At 49.1% G+C, this 21,060-nt stretch overlaps 1 protein-coding gene across 4 annotated transcripts in view; it reads right to left on the reverse strand.

The window, feature by feature from the left end:
- Positions 1 to 787: 787 nt before the first annotated feature.
- Positions 788 to 21,060, reverse strand: part of NDST1 (N-deacetylase and N-sulfotransferase 1) — an 85,303-nt gene continuing 65,030 nt past the window's right edge. For all 4 annotated transcript variants that reach the window (XM_082455030.1, XM_082455028.1, XM_082455027.1 and 1 more), the window contains 6 exons: positions 20,773 to 20,896; positions 18,682 to 18,856; positions 15,823 to 15,993; positions 15,051 to 15,160; positions 13,249 to 13,351; positions 788 to 8,416 (listed from right to left, as the gene is read on the reverse strand). In XM_082455030.1, coding sequence (XP_082311156.1) covers positions 8,297 to 8,416; positions 13,249 to 13,351; positions 15,051 to 15,160; positions 15,823 to 15,993; positions 18,682 to 18,856; positions 20,773 to 20,896 — 803 coding nt within the window. In that variant the 3' untranslated portion in view covers positions 788 to 8,296. The remainder of the gene's footprint in view (positions 8,417 to 13,248; positions 13,352 to 15,050; positions 15,161 to 15,822; positions 15,994 to 18,681; positions 18,857 to 20,772; positions 20,897 to 21,060) is intronic.

The following is a 21,060-nucleotide window of genomic DNA, read 5'->3' on the forward strand; positions in this document are numbered from 1 at the left end:
CCCAGTACCAGTGAAGAAGTGAAGTACAGAATAGCATGAGCAGTACAAGCCAGCAGAGGATGTTATGTGTACTTAGCTACTCATATTTGTAAAAAAAAACTTCTGGAAAGATCCACAGAAACTGGTGGTAGTGGTTTCCCCTGAAGAAAAGGTCAGGGGGGTGGGTTAGAGGTGAGGGTTGGGGGTGGGGTGAGCTGTTTAGAGGTGGACTTAGATCTCACTGTAGGCAGTGTTGTGTTTTATCTTCATGGATATATATATACACACATACACACATACATACATACATACATACATACATACATACATACATACATACTTTTAAATGTCCAGCCTGGAGAGGGACATGGTCAGGCTCAGTGAGTTCTCCCCACTTTGCCTCATGACAGGAGGCAGGACTACCCAGGGGGCTTAAGGCGGTGGAGTCTCACAGACCAAGGACTCGCAGCTCTGTGACCCTGGCAGAATCACTTAACCTCTCTGAATCTCAGACTCCTCATCTACATAATGGGAATGATGACCATCCCTACCTCAGAGTTGTGGCAAGGATGAAGAGAGACGGCACTTGACAAGCAGAAGGCCTTCCCGACAGAGTGAGAAATAGTTTTTATTATCCATGTCATTGGATTCTTTATAATATCATCACCTCACCACCATTAACTACCAGCCCAGTCTTTCCCGGGGAGGCTCACACCGACTCTAGCCCGTCAGAGACTGGGATGACAGTGTCCCCTGGTGGACATGTTGTGAACTGCACCAGATAAGTCTGACCCATTGGAAAAAGACCATCAGTCAAAATTCAGCTTTATTTTTCCCTTTTACCCAACAATATTTCAGCATGTACAACTTAAGGGCAATGACATACTCTTACAGAACAGTAATCAAAATCACGTAATTTAACATTGATAAAATACTATTATCCAAGTACACAGTCCATATTCACATTTTGCCGGTTGTCAATATGGTGTTCTTTATAGGTAACTCTTTCCTGGTCTAGGACCCCTCCAGGATCATAAATGACATTTGATTGCCAGGTCTCTTCTGTATCCTTTAATCTTGAACCATTTCTCCGCCTTTCTTTATCTTCCATAACCCTGACAATTTTAGAGTTCAGGCCAGTTATTTTGCATAATGTCCCTCAACATGGATGTGCCACTGTTTTCTCCTTGGGTAGATTCATGGTAATGTGTTTGTCAGGAATTTCACAGGTGTTAGGCTGTGTCCTTCTCAGGCAAGCAATGTTGGTTTGTCCCAACACTGGTGTTCACGCTAACTCCCCCATTTGTGAGCATGTGGGAGCTGGGAGTCACCTATAGTCACACAGCGCGTCGGAATCCTCAGCTCAGGGGCTTGACAAGCGCTCAGGATACCTGCAGCAAGGCAAGAGCTTCCCCCCAACAGCCAGGGCCTCCTCTGGCCCTGCACTTTGGGTGCCTGTGGGCTGGGGGAACAGCAGGGTTGCTTTCATGGTAGCATCCCACAACAGTCCAGCTGCCTGGACCCCCTTTTCTGCTTCACCCATTTCTAATTACTTTTAAGACTTTTTCATTCCACAACCGACACATGCATTTTCATTGTTTTTAGTACAATATTTCAGCCAAAGCTCAAGTCCCCTTTCAAATCTTCTCCCCTTTCCCTGCCCCCTCTACCAGAGCTAACGAGTTATCAGTTTGGCGTGAGACAGAGATAGCTAGCTACATTGCCAGGAAAAATAATGCAGAATAGCATAAGCAGTACGAGCCAGCAGAGTATGTATGTGTACTTAGTTATGTAGCATTCTCTTTCCACAAATGGTCACACTTAGGTCAGTCTCAAAGATATTTCCTGGTGGGACCTGGAGACTGAGCTGATTATTCTCTCCTCCATCATCATGTTTCAGCATGTGGCCGCACGAGTGGCTATTTAGCTGATCCCCTCTAGGTGGACATCTAAGTTGTTTCTAGGGCTTTGCTATTATGGAACACACTGCCCTGTGCACCTGATCCAGGGCTTCTCTGAGGGAAATGCCCACTTCCAGGATCCAACACTGCTCCTGGGGCACCATGTCCCCTGAGTGGTCTCCTCACTTAGGGGATGAGGAGGGTTCGATGTGTCTTTGTTCGCTCAACCTGTTAGAATTGCAGGACTCTTGGGACCTCTGAGAGCACCTGGGCTGGGCTTTCAGAATGTGTTTCAAGGATTCCTAGGGTTCCAAGATAGTATGGTGACAGAGAGGAGTTGAACTGATGACAGCCCAGATACTCGCCCCAAATCCAACCAGAAACACCCTTCCTGCCTCTACCTGGTTTTCAGTTAAGTTTCTCTTTAAAAGACAAAAGGCTGTTTTAAAATTCAAAAATCTCTGATGTAGCCTGACCACCTACCCAGCACCGGAATCCTATCTGTATCATGCAGATCCACTGCTCCCATTAATGCAGCCTCCACCCATGTTCTTGTTGCCCCACGACCCATACCAAGCTCCCAGCTGGCAAACCCCAAACAGGTGTCTGCAAGTGCCGCCCTTGTGCCATTGGGGTTGGTGTTTCGCTGTGCTCCCGGCTGTGTGCCAGCACGCCCAGCCGTCCACAGTTCTGTGGAGCTTCTGTGGCTCATCCTTCGTGGCCTGATTCAGTGTTCCCACACTTTCCTGTGCGGCAGGGAGTTTGTTTAAAAGCCACATTTCTGGGTCTCTCTGCCAGAGGTTCTGACTGAGTGGACGGGACTGGGGGAGCCTGGGAATGTGCATTTCATAAAGTTCCACAGAGGCTCCTGCCTCTCTGCTCCCTGCCTCTGCCCCTCCCCCGCAAATCTCAAGCTCAACCAGGCTGGGAGGGCTAGGAAGTCATTTGTTTTTACCCGAAGTTTTCACTCCTCGGACAGCGGGACTCTGAATTAATTAGAACCCGTAGAAGCCCTCTATCTGAGCCAGGGTTTCCCAGAGTGCTGGAGAGGTTGTTAAAATGCAGGTGCTCGGGTCGCACCCCACATCTGCCAGAGAGGAACCTCTGGGGGCACAGCCGAAGAGTCTGCATTTTAAGCAAGTTCTCCAGAGTAGCCACTGAGTCCAACTCCTTCCACACCCCTAAGAGATGAGGGAAACTGAGGATCAAAGCATAAGAATGACTTGGCCCGGTCACATCACACACAGCAGAACTAATTCTAGACTGAGGCTCTTCTCAGTGCTCCATCCCCAGCACTTCTCAACCATCCAGCGTGGCTGAGGGCTCTTTGTCACCTGAGACACCCCACCTGGCTGTCCTGGGACAGGCCTCTGCTATCTAGAAAAGCTTCAGTTTACAATCCATTGAATTGATCTTTGATTTGACAAAGTCACCTTGTGTGTACAGGGGCGGCCAGACTGGCTGTGCATGTGAACATCCTTCTCTCCACCCTCCCCTGCGGGCCTTGCAAAAGCGTCAGACAGACGGACAGACATGACCAACGTGTACAAACAGAACCCCACTTTATTAGCAGTTAGTTCAAGATTGTACATTAATGGAGGGAAGGTTCCCATTTTTAACACAACCCAAAACGGCTGGTTTGAGAGCCCTGACCAGGTGAGCGGGGTAGCGCCCCCCTCTCTACTCCTCTCCCCACTCCCACAAGGGAAAGAAACCTCTGCCTGCTCCCCTAATGTGCCCCGCACCCTCTCCAGTCAGCCCTCTCCTCTCCCCAGGAAATGACATGAATTTCATGCACAAATTACAAAAGGAGCCCTCTTGCTGATAAGAAAAGCTAGCACAGTCATAGAAAACCCTCTCCGCCCTCATTCTCCTCAAGGGCCACAGAGAGGAAGGAGAGAGGGAGGGATGAACTTATTAGGATAAAACACAGCCAGAGTCTCCCCATAGGCCCTTGACATTGACCCCACACAAAGCCCATGCCTCTCCCTTGTGGGAACTAAAAAATGTCTCTGGTTGTCTGAGCTGGCGAGGGGAAGCCTCTGGGGGCAGGCAGCCCTGGGCGAGCAGCCTGGGGACCCAGCAGTGCCTCGCGGGCAGCGGTGAGGGGGGCCTGGGACCTCCATCCTCACTTTAACTAGAGCAGACCTGCTTCCTTCTTTGACGTCTGAAAATCCATGCTGTAGGCCCATCTGTTCATTCTAGATGGGGAAATTGAGTCCCTGGGAGGAAAACTGTCACTCAGCTACTCAGTGTACTCGACTGGGACAAAATTTCACATCTCCTGCCTCCAGCCCAGTGCTCTCCTCCGCAACCGCAGCTTGGGTGGGGCAGCGCCCCCGCAGAGCCCTTCTTTGGTGCATCCCAGGGGCTGGCTCTGCTCCAGTGCACACAGACTGTGGGCCTCCAGGAAATGAAAACCCAGAGACCACAAAACAGAGAGAAAGAGAGATGCTCTTTGGTGCCCTGTGTGCCATCACCAGGAGCAAAGCGGGCAGCACAGGAACTTCTGAGTCCGCGATATCTCATTCCCAACAGGCCCACACTGCGTGGTCCAGCCTCTTCTTTCTAGACCCTCCCAGGCGCGGCTGTGATGCTTCCCCCCTCGCCCTCTCCAGCTCTGGCCGGCCCCTCTGCCGATTTGGCACTTGGTACCGGTGACAGCAGAGGGGCATCTTAGGATGGACTGAAGTTTTCAAGTCAGCACAAAAGGTACCAATCCCCATAGCCTAAATTACCCTTGCCAACACAGGGGTTAGAGGAACTTGTTCTATGACACCATGAAGAAACAGACAAATCCAGCATGTGGGACTTCTATAAGACAGCAGCCTGCCAGCCTCCGAAATAATGTCATTCAAACCAGAGTGAGCAGAAGGGAAAGTTTACTGACTTGAAAGAGATTTTAGAAAACACAGTTCCAAGATGCAACATGTGTACCTTAACTAGTTCCCGATTCCAAAACCAGGTATAAGTTATTTGGGAGAACTGTGAATATGGATTGATTAGCAGATGTTGCTGGGAAATTACTGTTGTGATACTGGGTGTGATACTGGGCCAATTGTAGGAGAATGTCCTAACTCTTAGGAGATGCAGGCTGATGCATTTGGGGTGGAGTCTCATTATATTTGCAACTTTTAAACCAGTTCAGAAAAAATATGCTTGTACAGAAGGAAAGATTAAAATGTGGCAAAACATTAATTTTAAGTCTGAATGGTGGGCAGTGGGAGTTCATTATAAAATATTTGGTACAACATTTACTTATTTACTTGCTTTTTCTCCTAACAAACCTGCGGGGACAGCTCGATGTTGGGACCGGCAATCTCTGCGAGTCAACCTAGCGGTATTCTTCTACTGGGGACAGACCACTGCTCCCCCAGCTGGGCCCCAGAGGCACTGGCTGCTCCTACTTAGAGCTCGAAAGAGACCAGTCTTTTTAAACCTCACACTCTTTCTCCCGGCACAAGAGGCCCGCACTGTGGGCAGCTCTAGAGCCCCGAGTGACGGAGGCAGCTGCAGGTGACACATGCCACCTGCACCGAGCTTGAGGCACAGGTGTGTGGAGGAGATGGCAGAAGGGATGGTAGAGTTTTTTTTCTTGTTTTTGGCCAGTGACTTAGTAAACATGGAAGATGCTGAGGATACCGCACCCACTGACCTCTGGTTTTCTCCTCTTGTTGCGGGGGGGGTGGTCTCTGTGCTCAGCGGCTGAGAGAACCTAGAGGGACTTCTCTCCCCTCCCCAGTACCTACCGGTCCTGGAAGTGGGCTCTCGAGAGAGATTCATTAGTGGGAAGGGAAAAAGTAGCAGTGACAAGACAGACTTAAAACATGTGACAGGTCAAGTCCCCAGACTCCCAGAAGGGCCTGGACAAAAGTCTCCAGCATTTCCTCTGCTACCACAGGGCCTCAAACCTGCCTCTTTCTTCCTCAGGCCAGAGGACAAAGGGAGCGGACCTGCCCGCCCCACGAGGACAGGCTCCGGGCAGCCTGCCCAGGTGTCCAGGCCCAGAGGGAAGATCTCAGACGGTGGGAGCTGTGACGTCCTCACGGGTCACGGAGCAGAGCCCCGTGCTGACAGATGGGAAGTGAGGCCCAGGTTTTGCACTGCGGAAGCCGCTGCCCGCTCTGGGAGTCTGGTTCCTGGTGCAGGTAAGTCTTCACAAGCGTACACGCAGACACACCACCCTGCCCTCAGACACTCTGCTCCTCATCCCCTGCAGGGTTAGCAGCGCCCAGGGTTCCCGGGTTCTAAGGCCCCAGTGAGAAGCATGATGGAAACGCTTCACTCAGGAGACAGCAGAGCCATATGCAGCCGGCCCCGTAGGACATTCCACTTCTCCATCCCAGTGGAGACCCTGGGAACTAAGACCCAGGCTCCCAGGCTGGGAAAGGACCTTTTGAGGTGGGGAGAGCACGACAGGGATGCAAATGCAGATCTGCAACTGAGAAGGCTCAAAGGCACCCTGGCTGGGAAGGAGTGGTTTGTCCCCATATCCTGGAATAACCAAGGGCGTGACTAAAGGAGGGACAGCAACCTGGCACAGAGTAGGGTCCCAAGGATGGGCTCAGAGGCAGTGTGGCATTGGAAGAAGAGCACTGGGCTCGGAATAGGGAGCCTCGAGTTCAGTTCTGGGCCCTGCTCCCCATCAGTTCTGTGACATCAGCCCCGGAGGCCACCTCCCATTTCTGGACCTGTGTCCATACCCGTTGAAGGACCCTTCAGCCCCAACATGCTAGAGTCTTCTGAACAAGACAAGGCTCTCCAGAAAGGATTTCCCAGGTGTCAGTTCAAAGCTGAACTGGCAGTGGGAGGGGCTGGGGAAAGGCACCCCAGCCTTAGTCACTTCACATTGTTAAAAGATGGGGGCGGGAGGGGTGGGTAGGAGCAGGCCCCAACCAGAAAATAGCCCAGAGATCCCCTTGTCTGCAGGGGGCCTGGAGGCAGTTCTGTGGCTCCCAGGGCAGCTCCCAACCTAGCACCATGTGAGGGGAAGGGGAACAGGCCAGCCTTTAAGCCCTGGGGTCTCCTACCCCATCCTGGCTGTTTCCTTTGGCCAAAAGTGCCCCAGGGTCACCACGCTTCATGAAGCCAGATCTCCTGGAAAGAGTAGGTCTTGCTTATGCATCTCGCCACCTGTTCACCCGGGGCAGCCATGGCACTTGACCTCTCCCAGGGCACTTCCATACTGTGTCCTTGAGGCCTCCACACATGAACATGGCCCCCCTGCCCTTCCATCCCATTCTCTAGCACTGAGATATGACGCACTTTGGGACTGGGGTTTGCCACCATTTTGTACGACTGAATTAAAAACAAACCCAACCAAAAAAAATATAATATATATATATACATGTTATATATATATATGTAACACAGTGCGACCCCAGCACCCAGGGTATAAACTCTGGCACCAAGGAAAAAAAATATTAAAATACTTTAGCTTCTTAGTATTTGGGAGGTTAAGGGGCTCTCTAGAAACCCTTGGCCACAGGCAGCTGGCGCAAAGCAGGGATGGTGGTCTCCTCAACTCTGCCCAGCATCTGCCAGAGGCCAAGGCCAGGTGGGCTTAGGGACAACATATGTACACTGGAACATGTATACGGCCGACTCCACGACCGCCTCAGTCTTTTACCACAGGAAACACCACACATGTCATATCCCAGGGGGAAGAAACGGGGTAGGCTTGAGGCCTGGGTCTCTGGGTCCAAATGCATGGCAGTGCCCCAGGGCCCTGAAGGAGGCCTTTAGGACTGGGTGGGTACTGTAGGAACCAGCGATTCTTTCTCTAAAGAGGGAAGGTGAGATGGGAAGGTATGAAGCAGAATGGGTGTGGAGGTCAAGCGTTCTCTCGAGGTGGACACGCTCACACGCAGCCTAGGGACGACCTCTGGGTTCCCAGCTGACCCCTCTGAAGAGCCTGGCTTGAACCATCAGGGAAACGTCCAATCTCTCTCCCTGGTTTGGCAAAAGCCCCAGCTGGGCTCTTCTCCTCGTTGTCTGGAGGACAGGGAAAATAGGGCAGCTAATACTGAGTGGACACCCTACTGGAGCAGGGAGTGATGGGATGGAGAGGGTACGGTGGGTAGAACACAGGGACGGAAAACAGAGTCTTGTGGACTCCTTCCTACCAGCTTGTGGTCTTCCACCAACAGGACGTGGCCTCCTCATGAAAGACTATGAGCAGAATGGACCCCAGTTGGCCAAGGAGGTCCTAGAGGCCACCAACCCAGCACTGGACACTCTGAGGCGCGTGTGGACCTGCCTGGGCTCTTCTCCTGGCCCTGCCTGGGCTGCAGCAGAGTATTGCTTGTAAGTGCTTGGCCAGCCCGGGCCCAGCTCCCCACTCTGCAGGTCAGTCTGGCTCAGCGTGTGGCGGGACGTCCCTGCCGTCACATTCAGTCTGGCGGTGGTGGCCATGGCTACCTGGTGTTCTGGAGCTCCTCCCGTAGCCAGGTGGGCAGTGTCTGGCCCATCTTGTACAGCAGCTTGGAAAGCTCGACGTTGTGGTCCCGGTAATAGTCCTTTAGGAAGGCGCGGGACTGTAACAGGAAGGAAAGCTCAGATCCTGGTCGTGTGCTGACTCAAGAGTGACCCCGCCCCCCCCCCCCCCCCCCCCCGCTTCTTTAAAACCACCATCCTGTTGGCATCCTCCCACACTCCCGTTATTTATTCACAATCTTCTTCAAAATCACAACCTTCAAAAGAAAACTCATATAGTAGGAGCACCAAAATATAGCACACAAGGTCAAAATTCTTGTGATAGGGAGAAGAGAGACAGAATTAAAACCAGGAGCAAACAAGAAAAGAGAAACATAGTATTTTGTTGAGGAGTTTTGCATCTATGTTCAGGAGTGATACTGGCCTGTAATTTACTTTTTTTGTGGTATCTTTGTCTGGTTTTGGTATCAGGGTGACAGTGGCCTCATAGAATGAGTTTGGGAGTGTTCCTTCCTGTGTAATTTTTTGGAAGAGTTTGAGAAGGATGGGTGTTAGCTCTTCTCTAAATGTTTGATAGAATTCCCCTGTGAAGCCATCTGGTCCTGGACTTTTGTTTGTTGGAAGATTTTTAATCACAGTTTCAATTTCAGTATTTGTGATTGGCCTGATCATATTTTCTATTTCTTTCTGGTTCAGTCTTGGAAGATTGTACCTTGCTAAGAATTTGTCCATTTTATTGGCGTACAGGTGCTTGTGGTAGTCTCTTATGATCCTTTGTATTTCTGTGGTGTCAGTTGTTACGTCTCCTTTTTTCATTTCTAATTTTATTGATTTGAGTCCTCTCCCTTTTTAAAAAATACTTATTTATTTTATTTTTAATTTTTAGTTGTGTTGGGTCTTCGTTGCTGTGCGTGGGCTTTCTCTAGCTGCGGCGAGCCGGGGCTACTCTTCGTTGTGGTGCGTGGGCTTCTCATTGTGGTGGCTTCTCTTGTTGCGGAGCACTAGCTCTAGGCGCCTGGGCTTCAGTAGTTGTGGCGCACGGGCTTAGTTGGTCCGCAGCATGTGGGACCTTCCCAGACCAGGGCTTGAACCCATGTCCCCTGCATTGGCAGGCGATTCTTAACCACTGCGCCACCAGGGAAGCCCTCCCTTTTTTCTTTGAGTCTGGCTAAAGGTTTATCAATTTTGTGTATATTCTCAAAGAACCACCTTTTAGTTTTATTGATCTTTGCTATTGTTTTCATCTCTATTTCATCTTTTTCTGCTCTGATCTTTATCCTCAACAAAATACTAGCAAACTGAATCCAACGATACATTAAAAGGATCATACACCATGATCAAGTGGGATTTATCCCAGGGATGCAAGGATTTTTCAATATCTGCAAATCAATCAGTGTGATACACCACATCAACAAATTGAAGAATAAAAACCATACGATCATCTCAATAGATGCAGAAAAAGCTTTTGACAAAATGCAACACCCATTTATGATTAAAAACTCTCCAGAAAGTGGGCATAGAAGGAACCTACCTTAACATAATAAAGTCCATATATGAAAAACCTACAGCTAACATTATTCTCAATGGTGAAAAGCTGAAAGCATTTCCTCTAAGATCAGGAACAAGACAAGGATTCCACTCTTGCCACTATTATTCAACATAGTTTTAGAAGTCCTAGCCACGGCAATTAGAGAAAAAGAAGAAATAAATTGGAAAAGAAGAAGTAAAACTGTTACTGTTTGCAGATGACATGATACTATACACAGAAAATCCTAAAGATGCTACCAGAAAACTACTAGACCTCATCAATGAATTCGATAAAGTTGCAGGATACAAAATTAATACACAGAAATCTCTTACATTCCTATACACTAACAAAAAATGAAAGATCAGAAAGAGAAATTAAGGAAACAATCCCATTTGCCATCACATCAAAAAGAATAAAATACCTAGATGTAAGGCCGGATAGTATAAAACTCTTAGAGGAAAACACAGGCAGAACACTCTGACATAAATCGTGGCAAGATCTTTTTTGATCCACCTCCTAGAGTAATGAAAATAAAAACAAAAATAAACAAATGGGACCTAATTAAACTCAAAAGCTTTTGCACAGCAAATGAAACCATAAACAAAACAAGAAGACAACCCTCAGAATGGGAGAAAATATTTGCAAATGAAGTGACCAACAAGGGATTAATCTCCAAAATATATAAACAGCCCATGCGGCTCAATATCAAAACAACCCAATCAAAAACTGGGCAGAAGATCTAAATAGACATTTCTCCAAAGAAAACATACAGATGGCTAAAAAACACATGAAAAGATGCTCAACATCACTAATTATTAGAGAAATACAAATCAAAACCACCATGAGGTATCACTTCACACCAGTCAGAATGACCATCATCAAAAAAAATCTACAAACAGGGGCTTCCCTGGTGGTGCAGTGGTTAAGAATCTGCCTGCCAATGCAGGGGACATGGGTTCAAGCCCTGGTCCGGGAAGATCCCACATCCCACAGACCAACTAAGCCCGGGCACCACAACTACTGAGCCTGTGCTCTGGAGCCCGTGAGCTACAACTACTGAGCCCGTGAGCTACAACTACTGAGCCCATGTGCCACAACTACTGAAGCCTGGGTGCCTAGAGCCCATGCTCTGCAACAAGACAAGCCCCCACAATGAGAAGCCCGTGCACCACAACGAAGAGTAGCCCCTGGTCGCCACAACTCGAGAAAGCCCACACACAGCAATGGAGACCCAATGCAGCCAAAAAAAAAAAAAAAAAATCTACAAACAATAAATGCTGGGGAAGGTGTGGAGAAAAGGGAACCCTCTTGCACTGTTGGTGGGACTGTAAGTTGATACAGCCACTATGGAGAACAATATGGAGGTTCCCTAAAAAACTAAAAATAGAATTACCATATGACCCAGCAATCCCACTACTGGGCATATACCCAGAGAAAACCGTAATTCAAAAGGACACATGCACCCCAATGTCCATTGCAGCACTATTTACAATAGCCAGGTCATGGAAGCAACCTAAATGCCCATCGACAGACGAATGGATAAAGAAGTTGTGGTACATATATACAATGGAATATTACTCAGCCATAAAAAGGAACGAAATTGAGTCATTTGTTGAGACGTGGATGGATCTCGAGACTGTCATACAGAGTGAAGTAAGTCAGAAAGAGAAAAACAAATATCGTATATTAACGCATGTATGTGGAACCTAGAAAAATGGTACAGATGAACCGGGTTGCAGGGCAGAAGTTGAGACACAGAGAACAAACGTATGGACACCAAGGGGGGAAAACTGCAGTGGGGTGGGGATGGTGGTGTGCTGAATTGGGCGATTGGGATTGACATGTATACACTGATGTGTATAAAATTGATGACTGATAAAAAAAAAAAAAAAAAAAACGGAGTGGTGCAGAAGACCTAAATAGACAGTTCTCCAAAGAGGACATACAGATGACCAACAGGCACATGAAAAGACGTTCAACATCACTAATTATTAGAGAAATGCAAATCAAAACTACAATGAGTACCACCTCACACTGGTCAGAATGGCCAAAATCAAAAATCTCCAAACCATAAATGCTAGAGAGGGTGTGGAGAAAAGGGAACCCTCCTACACTGTTGGTGGGAATGTAAATTGGTGCAACCACTATGGAAAACAGTATGGAAGTTCCTTAAAAAACTAAAACTAGATACAATATGATCCAACAATCCTCCTCCTGGGCATATATCCAGAAAAGACAAAAACTCTAATTTGAAAAGATACATGCACCCCAATTTCATAGCAGCACTATTTACAATAGTCAAGATGTGGAAGCAACCTAAGTGTCCATCAACAGATGAATGGATAAAGAAGATGTGGTATATATATACACTATGAAATATTACTCAGCCATAAAAAAAGAATGAAATATTGCCATTTGCAGCAATGTGGATGGACCTAGAGAATATCATACTAAGTGAAGTCAGACAGAGAAAGACAAATACCATATGATATCACTTATATGTGGAATCTAAAGAATAAATCTGTTTACAAAACAGACTCAGAAAACAAACTTATGGTTACCAAAGGGGAAAGGGAGGGGGGAGGGACAAAGTAGGAGTATGGGATTAACAGGTATACTGCTATATATAAAACAGATAAGCAACAAGAATTTACTGTATAACACAGGGAACAATATTCAGTATCTTGTAATAACCTATAATGGAAAATAATCTGAAAAAAATATATATATATCACTGAATCACTTTGCTGTGCACCTGAAACTACCACAATATTATAAATCAACTATACTTCAGTTCTTAAAAAATTATCAAGGGGTAATGGAAAAAAAAGGGAAATGTAACCAGAGTCACAGTGTGTGCCCTTTCCCCTATATCCTTATACAGGCCGTCCTTTCCTACAAGAATGCCTTATCCTTCCATGCCATAGGTCCAAATACTACTCCATCCTTCCAGGTCCAACTCGAGAGACACTCCCCCACCCCCACCCCCCCCACCTCGTCTGAGAAGCCTTCTTACCCATCCAACTTCAAGTGGCAGGTCCTTGTTCTGAAGTCTCACAGCACTTGTTCATACCTAACTACACAAAACACTTCCTCCCTTGTATTCTACTTATTGGCACATGTGACTCATTTCCCTCCTAGACTAGGAGCTCCTTGAAGGCAAAGAACAGGTCTGATTCATTCTCAAAGCCCCATAGCATTCAGCCCTTGTAGAAGAAATACTCATTTGACTAAATCAATTCTGATCCACCATATCCCCTAGCCCACATTTCCTCCTGCTAAGAACACCACCCAAGAAATGCCAAAGCCATTGAGTGCTGGGTGTCAGGTAAAGAGAAGACTCCCTCCAGTACAGGGACCCCCATCATTTATTCCCCTGCCGCAGGCAGCAGGTCTGCTACTTACATCCAAGTCCATCTCTGGGTACTTCCGGCCCTTGCTTTTGCCTAGACACTTGGTTTTTCCTCCTTCGAGCAGTTGGCACCAAAATCCTTTCTTTGGATCAAACCTGTGAAGGTGGGGAAAGCCTGTGGATGGGAGCTGGCCTGGCCCAGCCCAGCCCCTTCCCACTTCAGGCAATGTTCACAGACCTCAGGAATGGCAGAGCCTACTAGAAAATCACAGGATCCACTCCCATATGCACACTCTGGTCTGTGGGACTGATACTTGCATCTGTTTGCCCAAGCTTTGGCTCTGGGCTCCACTAAACACACCTGCCCCCTCTCCCCAGCAGAAGGCAGGCCGCATGCTCTGAGATCTCTCTTCTCCTGACTGGGCAGGCTCAGTTCCTGCAGCAAATCCCTAACATGAACACTTCCCATCCTTCCTTATTCTGGGCATCCTCTTAGCACTCTCCAACTCAGGGGTGAGAACCCAGTAGGGGGAAAAAAGTTTAGTGGAGGTTCTTTTGCTTTTTAATAAATGCAATCTTTATCAAGAAATGCTGTATCTACAGTTGCATTTAAGCATGTGCGTCACTGGAATGTTGTGTTTTTTAAATAAATTTCAGAAATGATAGAGCAAGACTGCCTTCAGAATTGAAGTCATGCTGGACCTTCAAAGGTACTTTTGGGAGAGGACATCTGATGCTGTCATGGGGAGGAGAGGCATAATGGCATCAGAATTCAGTCCCAGATCAGGAACCATTAGGAGGTTCTTGGGCATGAGGACAGAAGGAAAACAGAGTTCACATTTGGCGGGAGAGGGAGACAGGGATTTTTGAATGGGTCCCAGGGTAGGCACATGTGATGGTAATGGTGGTGGTGATGATGATGAGAGTAGCTATCATTTACTGAGATTAGTACATCCCAGGCACTGAGCCAAGAGCCCCACCCACATGCTTTCATTCAAGACAGTGACTCTCCGGAGGTAGGAATTATTACCTTTATCCCCAATTTACGGAGAAGGAAAGTGAGGCTTGAAGGAACTAAGACACATGTCCAAGGTCCACAATTAAAGAAGATGTCTGGGATCCTAACCCAGGCATCTCTACTGCCACAGCCATACCCTCAGCTACTGCTCCTTTCTACCCTCAAAGGGAAGGACTGACTACCGTTCTCCACCTTCCGTTTTCAACTTCCAAAGTAAGGAGAAGGGAATATTCTTGCTGAAGGGCTTTCCTAAGAAGGTAGCTGGGGAAGGTGACTATTTCTCCTTCTCTTGAGACTCCCTCATTCAGATGTGTGTGTCACCTGTCTGTGACCCTCGGAGACAGCCTCTCCCCAGCCCTGAGCCCCTCAACATAGGCTGGCACTTATCCATCTTGGGACAGCGTTCTCAGTGCACTTGCACTGGGTTTTGAGTGATGGGAATGATTAGTCAATGACAATATTTATAGTATCTTTTTCCTTAAATTATATGTAAGTCATAATCTAATGATAAGAAACCCTTGTGGGAATTGGAGTTGCTCATTGCTGGTCTAACTTACTTAGGTAAAACACTCTGAAAATGTTCAGCCCAGAGTGAAAAGAACACCCCACGTGTAGGACTGACCAGAGTCATCACATCACTTTTTCTTGAGTCAATATCTTTATTAATATGACTCAAGTCATGTTAACTTTCCTGCTAAACTGCCATCAGGGACATGCGTACTTTCTCACACTTGCTGACTAATCTGTGTTTTTCTCCTAATCATTCAAGCCCTTGGCTTTTGGGCCCAGGTGCCTGCTCAGGACATCCCCCTGTTGAAAGGCCAAGGTAACACTCACGCCAAGGTTTTGTGGTAGTCAATGGTGTTCGTCACCCCAAGGAACTTTTGCACTGTGTCCATCACTTTGGCAGGTTCCGTTCGCAGCAGTTTGCCATCCAAGACCAGAATCTGGAAAAAAAGAAAAAGGAGAGTGTGATCTGAACCTGTTTTCACTCCAGTGGCAAACAGGCCCCCAGTCTTCTGGGTCAGCAGCCATGGTTATAGACTGGGGACCCCACACTCTGTAGACTGCTTCTTCCTCCACCTGTGGACGGGAGGTGTCCCCATGCCTCAGTCCTGGGCAGTCTAACTCCCTGCTTTCTGCCGGCTTCCTCTGACCGATGCCATCCTCTCCTAGGGTTTAGGCTATCGGCAAATCCCTGCCTGCCCCTCATATGCCTGTGACATCCCCTCTCTGCCTCTCTCCAAGTTTCCGGACCACATGTCACTCTCCTGCCTAAATCCTCCAAGGGCTTCCCTAAAATGCCTCAGCAATCTGGCCCCATCTACCTCTGCAACCAGGCTCTCCCTCCGTCACACACGCCTGTCTCCCTCACTCCCAGGGGCCTATCCCAGAACTTTCTGGGTCCCCTTAGGGATACAGAGCCTGTTGTGATGGGACAAGGGCTTGGGATAAACAAGACTGAAACCTCTGAAGACCCCAAAGATCTAACTCTCCAATGACACCATGTCTGGCCCTGTAACTGGTAAAAGAGATTTTGAGGCTCTCTGCTAACTGCCCAGAGCCAGGGCTGTGATTGCCCTCCCGAGGGTCAGGGACAGGCAGCTACCTGGTTGGCGTGAAAGGCGCTGAGCCAGCGCTCGATGTGGGTGGCATACCAGCCGGGGACCAGGCAGCGGTTCTGGAGGGCACGCAGTTTCAAGGATGCATCAGGCGTGGCTGTGATCACCTCGTGGAAGGTGTACTTCAGGGCCACCGGGTCATCATGGGCTCGCTGGTGCTGCAGACAAGGGGAGAGAGAGGGTCAGCATGTCACGTGGAGGGACCAAAGGAAGAGGCTTTTGTGGGACAGAAACCAGGAGGCAGCCAGAAGACCCTGAGCTGCAACCAGGAGCCCTGGGTTCAAGTTCTGGTTCTACCTGTCATTACCCTTTGACTTCAGGGAAGTCATAGCCCCTCGGAGCCCTAGTTTCCCCATCTTTGCCAGATGGGAGTTGGACTAGATCAGAGCTTCCAAATGCTGGTTGCTTCACACCATCTATGCGATTTCTGCCATATCCACAAACCACCTGTACGTGCCAAGTCAACCTAAGTTTCTTTACATTGAATCATCTTTCTTATTCACGTAAATGTATTTCAAAATAAAACTCAATACTGCCTCCATAAATAGAAAACTAGAATCAGTTGTCATATATAAAGGTAATCATTCATAAATACAATAAAAATAAAGCAATGTTCTCAAACACCAGGCAGATACAAATGTCTGCTACTGGCCCTGATGCGGTCAGGAGGGTGGGGTCCCTGTGATGGGATTGGTGCCCTTGTAAGAAGAGGCACCAAAGAGTTTGCTTGCTTGCTCTGCCATGTGAGGACACAGTGAGAAGGTGGCTGTCTAAAAGCCAGGAGGAGAGCTCTCACCAGGAACCAAACCGACGGTCACCTTGATCTTGGACTTAGACTTCTAGGCTCCAGAACTGTGAGAAAAAAATTCTGTTGTTTAAGCCACCCAATCTACAATATTTTGCTATGGCAGCCCAAGCAGTCTAAGACAGGAGGATTGGGGAAGAATTGGAAAGGGGAAAACACCAGGTTTGAACCACCTAAAATAATGCCACGGGCAGTCAGCATCTGCAGAATTCCCAAGTCGAGAGATCAGGAACCTGTCCACCAGGGGTAACCCTCACGAGCCCCTACACCTCCACTGAGGACCACACAGAGCTCGGGTGGGGGAGGTGCAATAATGGTGCATAACAGCTCCCCCTCCTGACCTCCCCTCTGAGGCAGGCCACTGTCCTTCCTCTCCCTCCAGCACCTTCCTGGATCCTCCTGGTAGGAATTAGTCCCCCTTCTCCTTATCCCGCCTCGACCACGGACAGAAGAAAGAACAGGGTCTTAGACCTGGAGGAGCTGGGTTCAAAATGGCAGCACGTGAACTTGAGCTAGTCACCTGGCTTGCTGAACCTTGGTCTTCTCATCTGTGAGAGGGGACATGCACAAAGCCCTCTGCCCTCTAGAAAACTGCCGTGACGCTCCAATGAGGTGAAGATGTAGAGCGGGAGCATTAGAACAGAATGGGGACGGACTTCAGCCAGGGCCGCTTTCCCGCTACAGCCTTCTCCTTCCTCTTTCCTGCCCCCATAAGCGCAGACAGCCAATCTCTGCTCACTGCCAGGAGGTGGGGAGCACTCGGCAGAGCAGAAAAGAGAAGTGGCCTTTGTTCCCCCACAGACAAAGCCCAGAGGGAAGGAGAATATTGGGATATAGACAGAAAGTCCTAGAGAAGCAAGTAGAAGAGAGAGATTGCCCACCAGATGAGGAGGGTCCCCAGGCTTGGGGAGTGAGAGGAGAGAGAGAGGTCTGTGGGAACAGGGAGCAAAGAAGGTCTGCACCTGCCTCCTGCCAGCCTGTGGCCACAATGAGGCCCCAGAGACGAGGCTCAGAGGGTGGCCAGACCTAGAGGGGCCTTCCTGGACCGGCTCTAGACGAGGAAGCCCCACACCCTGGCACTGTGGCATAATCCTAGGAAGACTGGTAGGCAGGGGAGGAAACCCCCAAAAGGCCAGAGCCTAAGCTTTCCTGTAAGCCCAGTGGAATGATGTTCAGAAAAAATTAAGTCAGGTCATTGAAATTAAAGAACCTTCTAGTTCTTACATAGTCAAGTAGGAACTAGGAGTCACACTCTCTAGCACAAACCGCAGTCCACGTAACTTCCTTACCTGATCGGGCATTTGCATTCTCCACTAAGAGTGGCAGGTCCTGTGTCTTGTTCTTCTCTGACTTCCCAACCCCCTCCCACCCCGTGCCCAGCAAGGAGGCCACGGTTAGTATGAGCCCAGATCACTGTTCACCAAATCTAGGCTTCATCAAGATGGAACCAGCCTCCACCTCTTGTTGGTGTCAGAGTCAGAGGCAGGTCCCCAGATGAAGCTGGGACGGTGAGCAGGTAACTCGGCTGGGATTCAACATGGATTTCTGCCTGGCTTATCCTCCGGGCTAGAAGCGCAGTGGAGGCGGGGCCGTTCTTACCCACCACAGCATTCCAGGAGCCTACTGAGGGCTGGCACAAAGGAGGCGCATAATAAATATTTGCTGAGGGACTTCCCTGGTGGCCCAGGGGTTAAGAATCTGCCTGCCAATGCAGGGGACACGGGTTCGAGCCCTAGTCCGGGAAGATCCCACATGCCGCGGAGCAACTAAGCCCGTGCGCCACAACTACTGAGCCTGTGCTCTAGAGCCCACAAGCCACAACTACTGAAGCCCATGCGCCTAGAGCCCGTGCTCCGCAACGAGAGAAGCCACTGCAATGAGAAGCCCGTGCACCACAACGAAGACCCAACACAGCCAAAAATAAATAAATAAAATAAATTTAAATAAATAAATGAATAAATATTTGCTGGTATTTATTGGTGGCTGAGTGGTAGACAGAGCCCGTACCCCCACCCAGGGCCCCACCCCCACCCCGGCTCACCTGGTACCAGGAATAGGCTCGGTCTGCTGGGTTGATGAGGATGGTCAAGACCTTGGCCTTGGGTAACAGGGCAGCCGCCCGCCGGGGAGCCACTTCCGAATCAAAGTAGTTGGCGCTTTTCTCAAAGTAGAAGTCAGAGGTGGTGTTGGAGGGGATAGGGAAGAACTCCATGTACCTGCAGGAAGCCCAGAGAGGAGGGCTCACAGGCAAGACCCAGGATGAAGGGGTCTGAGGGACGCAGCTGGGAGGGCCGCGGTGGCTGGGGGTGGAACTTGAGAAAGCAAGCAGGCACATGGCTCTCGTCAAACAAGGACTCACTTCTGGCAGGGGTCCTAGACGGAGTGGCCACTTGGCAGTCTCCCCTTTATGAATTCATTCCTTTTTCGGGGAGACTCTGGGGTCAGGAGGATGTGAAGACTTGTGGGTGTGGTATGGGTGGCAGCATATGGGAAGGGGGCTGCATCTTTCCATCCTAAATGGGATGGTCCCAGAGTGAAACTGGCAGGGCCCTAACTCTCACGGCCGCTAGGGGGCACGCGGGGATGCCTCTGACCCGGGGACGCCAGCACTGAGGGGAGGGACGCCCTCTGCTGCCTCCAGACTGACTTCTGATGGTGCTTTCTAAGCTGCTACTGTGGACCAGGAGACAAGGCGGGGACGGGGTTCACCTCCTGCCACCCATACCCCCTCCCCGGCCTCATGCGGGAGAACCTGATAGCTTCCCAGATGAACCTCCCACGTCCCACCCAGAGTGACTGTCCACACCAGTCCTGTGAGACCACCTGTAGGTTGAGGGCCCCTCAGAAAACTAAGTGAACACTCCAGACCCTCCCAGGAGCACCTACTGAGGCAAAATAGAGGTACAACTTCAGGGGTGTGTGGGAACCAAAACCCACAAAGCCTACCCTAGTTAAGGGTGTAGGATCCCTACTCTATCCTGTGAGACAGGGTTTCTCTGAGGTGGTCCCAGGGACCCCTTTATCGGAAATCAGAATCACCTGGGGGCTTGTGAGATTTCTGCACCCCTACAAACAAAATCAAAATCTTGAGAATGGAGCCGAGAAACTGCTAGCTCTCTCACATTTCTGAATTTTCTTTACAAAATAGCATTTTTACGTCCACAATCCATTGTTTGTTATATCTAAATGGAGAAAGCTCTGAGAAAGAAGCTTTTTTCCTCAGTTTGTAGCAAAGACATTTGGCAGCAAAACCTGACTTATGAATCTTACTTGGCATAAATATTCACATACTTTGCTACAGATATATTAATGTATTTGCCAATGGGCACTGCCCCAGACCTTGGTGAAGGTGCTGTTAAATATATTGTGTCTCTCTAAATCCAGAAAGAGATGACTTTCAATAATGCATCTGGTTACAGTGGGTTTTAGATAAGAGACTGTGGCAATATTGGAGCGAGAAATAGACAGGTAGATTGACAGACAGATGATTGGTTGATTGAAAGATAGACAGCTAGAAAGAGACTGATGGAAATACACACAGAAAAATACCACAACACAAACAGAAGAACGTCCATGATATCTCTACTCAGGTAAACCACGGACATAAAAATAATAAACAAGAGTAATACATGTGTTACAACCGCTGGTGAGAATCTGCAATTTCAACCACCTCCCCAGGAGACTCCCCGAAGGCTAGCAAGCCACCTCTGAAGGGCTCACAAGAACACCTCCTGCTCCACAGTCAGCCATCCACAGTGGGAAGGGCCAGCCTTCGGGTCAGAACCCTTGGATTTTAGCCCCAGCTCTCGGGACCTCGGGCATGTCCCTCTTCTCCTCTGGGACTCAGGGTATTTCTGTGCAGGCAAGGGAGGGGCTGGGCTCTGATTTCTAGTATTCTCTGAGCCCAGGCAATAATGTAAAAGGGCAAAAAGGGCTTCCCCATCAACTATCCCATCTGTGACTAGGCTCCAGCATCATGACTCAAGGGTCACTGTGTTTTGTCCCTGTTTACAGGAACTAGCTGTGTGTAAGCGAGCTCCAGCTGCTTCCTGCTATGGCCACAGCAGACCTCCTCCTGGGCAGACTCCATGGCGACCATCCCATCCCACTGTTGACAGAAAGGCCCACTCACCAGTCGATGCCTTTGTGATAGTTGTGGCCGTTAAAAAACTGGATCTCCTCAAAGGTCTCGGAGCTGGGGTAGTTGCTGCTGAGGTCGGGGTGCATGCCCAGGAACAGGTAGAGGGCCGTGGTGCCTGGGGGGAGGGAAGGTAGGTGAGACCTGGGCCCAGCACCCCAACACAAAGCTGGAGTCTGAAATTCTGGGTTCTGGTCCTGGCTCTCCATTACTCACTGAGAGATACTGGAAAAGTCCCTTCCCTTCTCTGGGTTTAGTTTCCTCATCTCTACCATGAAGGAT

This window comes from Balaenoptera physalus (assembly GCF_965194825.1).
Source record: "Balaenoptera physalus genome assembly, chromosome: 3".
NCBI lineage: Eukaryota > Metazoa > Chordata > Mammalia > Artiodactyla > Balaenopteridae > Balaenoptera > Balaenoptera physalus.